The 12,079-nt window shown below is 39.8% G+C and overlaps 1 protein-coding gene across 1 annotated transcript; it reads left to right on the top strand.

Moving 5' to 3' along the window:
- Positions 1 to 1,191: 1,191 nt before the first annotated feature.
- Positions 1,192 to 12,005, top strand: pnpla3 (patatin-like phospholipase domain containing 3). Its single transcript, XM_034074687.2, has 9 exons — positions 1,192 to 1,450; positions 2,264 to 2,496; positions 2,606 to 2,671; positions 5,554 to 5,763; positions 8,879 to 8,939; positions 9,179 to 9,349; positions 9,625 to 9,757; positions 10,358 to 10,465; positions 10,798 to 12,005. Exons 1-9 carry the CDS (start codon positions 1,264 to 1,266, stop codon positions 11,027 to 11,029), a joined length of 1,401 nt encoding a protein of 466 aa, XP_033930578.1. The 5' UTR covers positions 1,192 to 1,263; the 3' UTR covers positions 11,030 to 12,005.
- Positions 12,006 to 12,079: the final 74 nt, after the last annotated feature.

The raw sequence follows: 12,079 nt of genomic DNA, 5'->3' as shown, positions 1-12,079 counted from the left end.
CAGTTAAAGTAGGCTATCCTATTACCATAATTCTGCTGTAATATTCCTATAACATTAGGTAACGTTTTCTTATTGTACAGACAACACCATTACCATGCATACATTTTGTAGGCCTATACTATATAACCTTTATTGTTCTGGCATAAATTGTCTCTCTCATGGGCTTAAAGAGTATGTAAGTGCTTTTAACTTAGGTAATTATGTGTAATTACTAGGCAGTGAGGACAAGTATATACACCTGAGCAAATCTAACCCAAGCTATGCCCTATTGTAAGCTAACAGTGAAAAGGAGAGTGATCTATCACCATGAGAGACAGTTTACGATGAGCATAGACATATTAAACAGGTGGGAGAAATCTTGAAATAACTGTTAAGTCGAAAACATTGGATGGGTTTTTGTGTGTTTACTACCTTCTCTTTTTTTTTTAAAAAGGGTTCGTATGTCACTGCCTGTTGTCCAACCCACTTGCTGATGATTGGTTCTTGTAAAGGCAATGGCACTGATAGACGTGTCTTAATCCAATCATGCTCTCACTAACATTTGTTGCATTGACTGTCCCTCGTAAATCTTAATGTCTATAATTGACAAGCGAAGCTACAGGCACATTCAGTCTTCATGTTGCCTTACGTTTCAATTCATGTATTTATTTAGTCTAGTCTGTAAACGTATTATGTCATGCCACTTTGTTGAACCACACCCTTTTCACCTGGCTACATAAAAACTGGACAATAAAAACATTTCAATAGGTTAATTAATATGAATAATAATAATATTAATAATGATAATAATTCATTACATTTTTATTAGAGCGCTTTTCCAGGTGCTCAAAGCGCTTTATTTATTTTCCCTATCTATCTCTGTAAAGCGACTTTGAGCACTTGTAAAAGCGCTAACAAAATAAATCTATTATTAATATTTACAATTTCCCATTACACAAATTAATGTATTAATAACTGTGGACAAAACCCACAGGAGCAAATTAGATGTGCGTGTGTCTTAAACAAAATACAACTGCACTGACATATTAAGCTTTTCACATTTTATAAATAAAATCCCCATAGTGAAAAAGAAATCTAAATACGCACTAATGGACCAGTTGAGTGAGAAGTCTGATATTTCTGACAGCCCCTGAATGCATTATTGACAGAGCGTCCTCCCTGTACTTCCCCTTTAAGAGCCAGTTGTTGACCTGTGGATTCAGTTCTCCAGTCTGCCTCACTCCGCCGGTGAGGTCGACTTGCTGTCCGCTGTCAGTGCTCCCGATGGTCGACCTAAATGGCGGCTGGAACCTGTCTTTCGCCGGTTGCGGGTTTCTGGGGATTTACCACATCGGAGTTGCTAGCTGCCTGCTGGAAAAGGCGCCCTATCTTCTGAAAGGGGCAACCAAGTTATACGGAGCCTCGGCCGGTGCTCTGACCGCCTCGGTGCTCGCCAGCCAAGCATCCATAAGTAAACTGAACCGCTGTGGTGTGGACTCAGGAAGTCCTATTGTTATATAATAAATACTGTATATATGGCATAGTTTGCCTTTAAAACGCTATTAATAGACGTATACAAGCCAATGTCATGTATGTTATACTAGAACACAATGTCCAATATGATATCATTATGGACATACTGTATGTGATGTATATATTTGTTATATTGGTTAAGACAAACACTGAGAACCATTACTTCTCATAGCCTGGTGTATGACTCTGCTGCTAATAATTAATAACATCACTCTCACTTGACTTTACCATGTCATTTGACTCAAAATTAGGCTTAACATCTTTTAGTTCAGTTATTGGGGTAAGAAAACCGGTAGCATTTTAGTAGATTAAAGTGAATGTTGGTTGAATTTTTGGACAAAACTGCCTCAAAAGTATATATATATTTTTTAGCATATAGGCCTAGGAATGCCAAAATATGTTATAGTTTAGTAAATTAGTTATAGTTGAAACATAGGGAGCTTTTCTAGTGTTCAAAAACAGGCCGACTTCTGTCAGAGGCGCTCCTTTCACTTTTTCTTACATGAATAAACATCATATACTCATGTATGGACTAACTTGAAGCTATGTTGACCTCCGTATCAGCTTGAAAGAGGGCTTACTACGGTTAATGTTGGTCACTGACTCAAGGTAGCTTAAGTTAATTTTGATTTATCAGCATGTTAATATTGGAAGATCTGTTTATTTATTCGCAGTCGATTGATCAGAGGGAATCCTCCTACCAAGGTTCCAACTCCTAAAACCGAAACCCCTGTTTCTGTCTCTTGTTTAGTAAAATGTTGTGAAGATGTGATCGAGGTGGCCAAAGAGGCCAGAAAGAGGAACCTCGGCCCCCTTCACCCCACCTTCAATCTGGTCAAGGTGATAAAGTCTGGCCTGGATCGAGACCTGCCCTCCGACGCTCATATCCTGGCCTCGGGGCGGCTCTGTGTTTCGCTCACCAGAGTGTCCGACGGGAAAAACGTCATAGTGTCAGAGTTTAACTCCAAAGATGAACTCATCCAGGTGCGTGTAGTTGGTGAAAGAATCTGAAGAAGCCTCTAGGGCCCTGTGACAATAATCCAAGCCGCAGGAAGTAGATTTACTCTGGTTTAACTGTGCACTCTTTCCACAGGCGCTGGTCTGTAGCTGTTTTATTCCCATCTACTGCGGGCTGATTCCTCCTTCCTTCAGAGGAGTGGTAGGTGTCTGTGTTTGAATCACTACTCATTCAAGTTTAGTTTGGTTTCCCTTTTGGGATGCACAATTATTTGAACAAAATCATATTTCTACTCTCAATGCCATGAGACTTCAGATAAAGTCAAAATCATACAAAGGTGTTCCCTTTCTTAATGTATGTAATTCAAAGGTCATTTGGAGTGCCTTTGGGTGCATGTGTTATCCAAAACCATTATATTTATATAACAGTATTCCAGTAAACTCTCAATATAGGATTGGGAGAATGTGCTAATAATAGGTCGAACTGCAAGGCTCCTATGATATCATTTTGTTTTCAAATAATCAAGGTGAGTCATTGGCATGTTACGAAAAGAGATTTTTTCCTAAAACCAGTGTTGCCTTCACGTTGACTTATCGGCTGCTTTTGGACTTTGACAGTGATCTATTCCACTCAACCGAGATGCGGCTACTGTGTGTGTGTGTGTGTGTGTGTGTGTGTGTGTGTGTGTGTGTGTGTGTGTGTGTGTGTGTGTGTGTGTGTGTGTGTGTGTGTGTGTGTGTGTGTGTGTGTGTGTGTGTGTGTGTGTGTGTGTGTGTGTGTGTGTGTGTGTGTGTGTGTGTGTGTGTGTGTGTGTGTGTGTGTGTGTGTGTGTGTGAACAGACAGCACTATTCAGATCAGCTTCCTCTCCTCTGTTGCCAAGTCACACAGAATAACAACTAAGTCAAATCAGATTGGATTCAGATGACGTTATACAGTTATGACAAAATACAAAGGTCAAGTGTGTCATGATGAAGGCAGATAAAGAAAATCATCGATGAGATAAAGATGCAAATGCATCTAATTATCTTTAGATTTTAACAAAAAAATGCTACGATGAATAAATTAAGTATTGAATATTGAGGTGTCAATAGAAATGTAAGCGCAGGAAGGAGCAGAAGTGTCAGTTGAAGCACTCATAGTTTTGAGTAATAACAGCAGAAAAAACTTAATTTGGGTTGAAGTTAAACTGCCTACGACAGTTTGTGTATTCACTGAAAGGAGTTGAACTGTCTTAGTACGGCTGAACGCAGTTTAAATGCCAAATAAACTAAATACAAGTCAAATGACATTTACAATGACAACAGATGTAAGTTCACAACCTGATGACAAGAAGTATAGTACAGTACAAAACAAGACTTTCCAATAATAACTATACAGTTCCAGCTAAAAGTAATTTAAAGGAGCAGTGTGTACGATTTAACGGCATCTAGTGGTGAGGTTGCAGATTGCCACCAACTGTATCCTTCCCCACACACAATTCCTCTTTGTAGACCCTAAATAGAGTCTGTTGTCTCAGTCTTGGTGCCAAAGTTCAGCATCAAAACTCCACGGGGAACGCAAAGAGTCAGGATTCATTTAAACATGTACCACAGCTGTGTTTATGCAGTCAGCCGCCGTTATCTGTGGATTCTGTACATTGTGTTCTTTCTGAGCTTGACTTATAGCCCAGTTAAATGTGATTCACCTCTGTGTGCTCTGGTGTGTGCATTAACTTGGGCCTGGGGACAATTCTAGATATCATTAATGTACTTGTTAGAAAACATGATTTAGTAGGCATTTATTAGAGCAAACTTAAGGAATTTTATTAAGATTTACACTCACTTAAAGGGGACCTATCATGCAAAATGCACTTTTGTACGTCTTTTATACATGAATATGTGTCCCCGGTGTGTCAGGGAACTCACCAAGTGTCAGAAAACACAACCCTCTCTCTTTTCCTCCATCCCACTCCATATTTTCACACGATAACACATATACTTTCCTGTACATTTAAAAAAAAAGTTATTTGAAAGGACTATGTAATTTGTATATTAAGAAGAAAATAATATTTGATTGGATTAAAATGATAAACCAAAAGTAAAGTATATATATTCAAGCACTTATTCAACAATTAAGAATCTACTCAACTAGGTTACAACTTTAAATCTTCCTGTTTCTTTCTTCAAAGCTAACATTTGTTTGTATTTGCAATTTTATGAAAACCTGTTAAGTTTTCCCCCCTGATTTCTCCTAAGAAACTAAGAATCTGCTTGTAAAATATAGTTGTACTGATAGTTCTTCACATCCAAGAGAAACAAAAGCCCAACGGATGCTCGATAATGATACAGATATTGATATTCTTCAGTTATATTATATTAAACAACTTGCAATGGATATGTACGGAGCAAGATTAGCAAGAGTCTTTGAGCTGAATGATACCCTCTGTTTTGTATAGTCTTGCATAGTCTTGCACAGTCAGTGAACTGAAAGGATAAATCCATATTAAGTTCATATCTTCTGTAATGACAGTATGCCGAGTTATCAGGCAGCGAGATATGCATAATAATAATAATGTAGTAAATCCAATATTACAGTAAGAAGTAGGTAAAAGTGTCATTCCACACTTCTACACTCTGTAAGCACATTGATGTTGCGCTCCACTTCCTCCCTGACCTCATTCTGACAATCTGGCAAGCCAAATGGGATTTTACAACCGCCCCCTGGAATAAGGTTAATCCTGTCTCAATGAGATTTTAATCGCTTTAAATGACAAAATCCTCCTTTCATTTTCGAATGTTCTGGTCGTAAAAATGCAACTAGAGCCTTTCATTAAATAAACAGATTGGCAAAGCCTCTAAAAATAAAATCATTGATACAAACAAAGAAGTAAGTGTTAACAATTAGGGTGTTGTTCTGCTACAGGGTGGTTGGGTTTTTGGTTTTGAAAGTGTCTTTAACATATTTTGTCATGGCGATTGCAGGGCATTAGGGAGAAAAATGAAAAATATCCCTGTGCATTGTTAATTAGGTTTAAACTACTTCAAATTTCCATTAAAAGGCATAACACACTCTTCTGTCTCTTTGCCCTTTTCCTTGTCTTTAGCGTTACGTGGATGGGGGAATCAGTGACAACCTGCCGCAGTCGGAGCTGAAGAACACCATCACCATCTCTCCCTTCTCCGGCGAGTGTGACATCTGTCCCCGCGACAACTCCACCAGCTTCCACGAGCTGCGCTTCACCAACACCAGCATCCAGATGAACCTGGGCAACATGTACCGCCTCAGCAGGGCCCTTTTCCCCCCCGAGCCCAAGGTAGGTACTGCTTCACAATCGGAAGAGGGACGTTAGACATTATCAGAAAAAGGATGCAAATAGGACACAATTAAATGTTTGTTTTGCGAGAACAATGGTGCTTAACTCCCGTCAAATTCCTGCTTTTTTTTCTTTTCTGAATCACAGTAATGTAATACTTCATAATGAATCTTCAGATTTTGCTAGATTGTGATATTTTCCCCTACATATCACAGCAATGTACATACTTCAAATCCATCTTAAAAAATAACTTATCAATGAATTTTATCTACATATTATCAATGGATCCAGTTATTATAGGTAACGTGAACAGAACCATTGTTCAACCCTCAGAGTGACAAACTTGTGTAGCTTAACAGATATAGAACTGTATAGGCTAATGATATGTCTATGCAGTGATCTTTGCTTGTTCTGCTTCCCCCTAGTGGCAGAAAAGTTAATTAATGCACCTTTAATAAGGCAAGGCTATCTAACATTAAAAAAGAAGAAATTATGATATTTTTCTTACATAAAAAGGGCAATAAAACATACTCTTATGACCATTAGCACTAGTATTAGCAATAATATTATTAGAATATTGTTTTATATAACTGATATAACTGAGTGAGATTGCTTCTTTTATGACCCTTCAATTGATTTGGTACCGTCACGCACGTTTGGACATTGGTCACTACTACCCTACAATCACCACACTACGACAGCTTGCCAAACTAGCTTGTGGATTTAGGATAGAAAACACCCTCAGGACGACACAAATGAAGATCTAAATCTGTCGTGTCTTGCTCACCGTTTAAGACGTATGCCTCACTGTCACGTGACGATAAAGTCCTTTAAGACGAGAGCTGGCATGGACAAAGTGCAAAGGGATTATTATTGCTCTGATTTCCATTTCCACTGATCATAATTCCATTGTTGAGGTCTACTAGAATATATTTATATTGTGCAATTTTCCAAACTCACATTGGTTTCTCACAGCATCTCTGTAAACTACGTGTATTCACTGAATTTCACTCTCTGCCTTTAACGGCTCGTTGTAGCTCCAATAGCTCCAGCCCCCACCCTCCCTGTGAGCACAGTGTGCTCTGATTGGTCGGGACCAGTCGGGACGTTGTGAATCGCGCTAAGCTCCGTGGAGGTGTGATTTCCTTGTTTAGCGATACACAGCGAAACACAGCCAAACTCACCCTGAGCACACACAAAGTCACAGCCGAAGTAAAAACAATAAGTGTGGCTTGATATTGAGTAAGAAAAAGGTTGATAAACGCTGTGAGAATGGGTCTGCAGAGAGATCCCAACTGTCTGTTATCAGCCTGCAGCCAGGGAGGAGAAATCAGCAGAGCTGCCTGCACTGAGTGTGTGTGTGAGGAAGTCCGTGGATTGGTCAATTTGGACCAATCAGCGGGGGCTTAACGTAACGGCTCCGCGGACGTAACGTAACGGCTCCACGGATTGGTCCATTTCGTTCCGGGTACGGTTGACATCATGCGTACCCGGAAGAATCAAATGGACAATGACGTATCTCCAACGAGGCGTTTTGGGGAGGTAGTTTCTGTTTTAGAGTTTTACTCGCTACAGGGTGTACTTTGAGGGTTTGTGACTCTGCAGACCGTTTATATGCATACAAACCTTCATAACACACAAGGGGACGGGTACTAACCGGAAATGCATGACATGGGACCTTTAAGACGAGAGGTGGCATGGACAAAGTGCAAAGGGATTATTATTGCTCTGATTCATATGCAGATCACTTGAGATATCCATGTTGGTGCCCTTCCTCCGTGGCTTGTTTTGCTTTCCTTCCCCTATTTTATTTCCTTTATTCACGGACAGGAAGTGAGTATCTAAGCTAAATGTTCCCTCTCCTTTATCCCATGTTTCCTCTTGTTATTTTCTGGTGGTTATTCTTAGGTCATTTTAAGGTTGATATGAGCTTTGGGGTAGAGCTCTCTTGTTGTTATACAGTCCTTCACCCCTCCCCTCACGTGCGTATTACGCCATAATCCATGATTATGTAATAGGGTGCATACATCTGTGTGATGGGGGAGGTGCGTTCTTATATTCCTAGAAAGAAGAAATCCCCCTGCAACATACTACACGAAAAACAAGTGTACCCATACACACATGCCACTTAACACACACATACACACACAAATGTGCACACATAAATGTAGTGTTGCGTATTGAGCGTTGCACACGTCATTTTAACCAACTATTTTAGAATTGTATGGAAGTTTTAAAATGCCTAAAATATAATCAACTAAATTAATGAAGTAAAATTCAATACGCATTTGTAGTATTTGTTATTTGACAGTATTACATCTGAAACATATGCTTAAAAAAAACCAATGTAGCTCTTTTTTCTAACTGATTGAGTGTACTGTATTTTATTAAAAGAGTCAAAACTCCAGCAACAGTTTTCATAAAGCACATATTAGTATATTTAATATGAAAAAGACACATATCGGCTTTATCACAAACTGTTAGGGAATCATTTGCTTAGGTATTCAACCTTCGACACTGTTCATCGTTTTCTCCCTTTACTGTCTCTTTTCCCACAGTATAGGTCTACGGCCTTGGGTATTGCTGCTATCTCTCTTAAGGAGGGGCAGCTTGGGCGCATTGTTGTTGCCAGCTGATGACATGAGCTGACGTGAGATGTTTATTGTTCAGGGACATCTTCTTTTCTGAAACGTAGGTTCCCTGGCGCACATTCTTGTTTTAGGAACGAGAGCTCTAGTTAGATTCAGGGTACATATTTGTTTAATCTCGCTGATAAAGAATGTTGATTATTACACTCTGAACTAGTTAAAACCTGGAACTACAGAAGAGTTCTTCAGAATTGATTGTGGCATCTCAACCGTGTGGTCAGACCGTGGCCCGTGACATGTCTTGTGAATTCTCCGGCCGAAGCTCCAAATAAACCGTCAGTGTTTGCCATCAAAGCTCCAGCTCTCCTCGTGTCTCTCTGAGTCCTGTTTCTAATTGCTTCAGAAGTTTCCCCCACAGTCACCATACATAATTTCACAACAATTAAAACAAAAAAATAAATAGAAATAAACCCTGAATAGACAAATATTTGTCCTGTTTATAAGATGGACTGTTTTCCTCTCCACAGATACTGGCTGAGATGTGTCAGAGCGGTTATAAGGATGCTCTTCGCTTCCTAGAAGACAACAGTGAGTATCCTTCTCCTCTCTTACCATATTGACTCAGACATACTTTCCTAGTTATGATTCATACCCATCAGCCTCTAACGTAACCTTTGGACTGTGTCACTGTGACTGTGTCACTCTCACTCAGGCATAACATGATTTCATTTTCTAGAGGCCACAGAGGAAAAAAATGGACCCTGTAAGAAAAATGTAATATCACAATTTCCATGACGTCACTCACTGATACTGTTTTGTCCTGCCAGACCTGATAATGCCGGATCATCCGACAGCGGGCCCCTCTCTGCCCGAGCCCCCCTGCTGCTGCCAGCATACGGAGACCAACAAAGAGCGGGTGCTCCGGAGGCTCTGCCTACTGCGGAAACAGCACTGGTGGCTGGATGAGCAGATCAACCTGCCCACGCCCATCAAGAAATGTGTGATGTCATCCAATACTCTGTTAGCTTTTCGTAATGGAGATGTATTTGAGCTTTGGTTTTGTAATGCCTCCATGAGGTGGTGTGTAAACATGCTATGTGTGACTGATCCTGTTCTGTGTGTGTGTGTGTGTGTGTGTGTGTGTGTGTGTGTGTGTGTGTGTGTGTGTGTGTGTGTGTGTGTGTGTGTGTGTGTGTGTGTGTGTGTGTGTGTGTGTGTGTGTGTGTGTGTGTGTGTGTGTGTGTGTGTGTGTGTGTGTGTGTGTGTGTGTCAGTGTTCTGCGAGGCCTGCCAAGACACACCTGGCTTGTACGCCAAGGTGTCCGAGCTGCTGCCAGTGAGAGTGGCCTCCTACCTTCTCATGCCATGCACACTTCCTGTACAGTCGGCCTACTCAGTGGCCCAGAGGCAAGTATACACATCTAATCGTTTACAGTATCTCGCTTTTAAGCAAAAGAGTTTTACATTTGTTATTTGAGGAGATATTTGCTCACATTATTCCAAAGGTTTCCAACAAGTTTTGAAACCTTGTGAAATCTGTCATTTTAGTGTAACGGTTGGTTTCACATAAGAATTTTTTATCATGGTCAATTTCATTTAATATATTTTAACCAGATGAGGAATTTTGGTCAGCGACATCTGGTTCCTAAGAAACAAGCTGAGCAAATGTTAGGGTTATCCGAATAGCGTCAGACACAAGAGACCTTTTGGTAATTCAGCTACAAACTTCTGAAATGTCTGGATCTTGATCAAACTTAAACAGTTAACAGTGCAGCCCCTCCATGATGTTGTGCCAAAACTGCTATGCAGAAACGCAGCTTTTTTTACATGAAACTACTCGGTTAAAATCAACAGGTCTGTTTGTTTTGAAAAGGAGATCTTTGCCACTAAGAAAATATTGTTCGAAACTTATATTCAACTAATCTGAAGCAAAGTTCATAACCATGTTGTTTTGTTAAAGGTCATTTTAAAGCCTATTGTTAAAATATTATAATTTCTCTGCCCCAGGCTTTTGGAGTGGATCCCAGAGGTGCCAGCTGATATGCGCTGGCTGGTGGGGATGGCAGGTAGCGTGTACCAGCAGGCCTGGAAAGGAGCACCAGCCAACCCCATCAGGTGACCAATACTTTTTGTATAGCTGTATTTGGTTAACTATTAATATTTTTCCCCCTTTATCAATCATTACAGCTTAGACTTGTACAAAGGAGGAGTGTTTATCTTCGCCTACACACCATCAATAATACATAAATCACAATCATTTTTAGCAAAACTTGTTATTTTTTTCACACCTTGCTCCTTTATGATAGCTTTGTTTGCTCATTGCACTTTTGTTTATAGATATACTTAGACGACAGGTTTGTACAACCTAGTTCATTTGAATCAACTTAAACCATACTTGAAATATAAGTGAAATAAACTCTTATACATCTGTTTAATTGACCTTACAGTGAGCCTGGGCTGAGGAAATGCTTGAGTGCGCCGCCTCTAACTACAGAATGTGACAAACCCATGCAGAGAGACCACCTGCCCGCACTTTCCTCCCTCGATCTCCATGGCAGCTACTGGGAGATCCCCAAATCTACCTCCTCCTCCTCCTCACCCCATCATCATCATCCTCACACCACCCCCTCCTCACCGCAACAAGTCTGCTTTTTTGTCGGCTCACAGGACGAACATTAGAGCCACTGATTCAGGAACTGCACTTTGACGATGATGCAGACACATTTCCACTTTCTGTGGAGCTAGTGGATTGATGGGCGGTAGAACAATTTGAGCAATAAGCAATGGTGTTACAAGGACACACACTTTTATCTCTCATCAGTCCAGGAAGCACTAACTGTATTAGATTGTACTGAGTGCTCTCTGGAAAACAGCTGCACAACTCACTCAGGATCACAGATGTGTTTGATGACCTGTTTTAATAAACAGCACAGAACTCTGTCTAATTGTAGAACTACAACTCTACCTACCTGTTTAAAACTATTCAGAAGTAGCATGCAATCCTCATTGCCATACAGCTGATTTCATTGAGAGTAATTTATTTGTTTAAACTTTTGATCATGTGAATTTGAACTGTTTTGTGAAATTGCAACGCCACCACATAATGATATTAAAGTTAAATGATGCACCTTATGGCAGCAATGTTGGAAGTCTGCCGGCCAACTTCTTAAAAAAAAGTAAAGTCAGAAATATCTGATTTAATTTGTAATCCAACATGTTTTTGACAGTGTTCCATCTGTGGCTATGGCTACAGATAAAGCTCGGGCTTTCTTATACTATAGTGAGACGGTTATTATAACCAAAGCTACAAAAAAAGTTTAATGAACTAAAGTGTCCTTCAGTAGTCTCTTTACGAAGAATAGACAGTGCACTGCCTCACAGAACTATACATATTGAGACAAATAAAACAAGTCACTTTACTCACTGATCAGCCACATTACTGAATCTCACGCTGGTTAAATTATTGACACAAAGCCTCTGTAGAGTTCCTTGTAGTTACTCAATTTGCCAAAATGAAATACTTATGCTGACTGTGCTAATCAACATTGTTAATGCAATATATTGATGTTATCAGGGTGTTTTAGATCACTCATAACTTGAAAGTAAAGAGATGTTTTTTCACTGTGATTCTCTTTCGATTAAATATTTGAATTGATTGATTGTTTTGTTGATTTTTTGAGTGTCCTGTACCAAATGGTGACAACAACTACTACATTTTGGAAGTCTATA

Source organism: Pseudochaenichthys georgianus, chromosome 23 (genome assembly GCF_902827115.2).
Source record: "Pseudochaenichthys georgianus chromosome 23, fPseGeo1.2, whole genome shotgun sequence".
NCBI classification, from domain to species: Eukaryota; Metazoa; Chordata; class Actinopteri; order Perciformes; family Channichthyidae; genus Pseudochaenichthys; species Pseudochaenichthys georgianus.
Note: the sequence above shows the minus strand (reverse complement) of the source record. Positions and strands in the feature narration are given on the sequence as shown.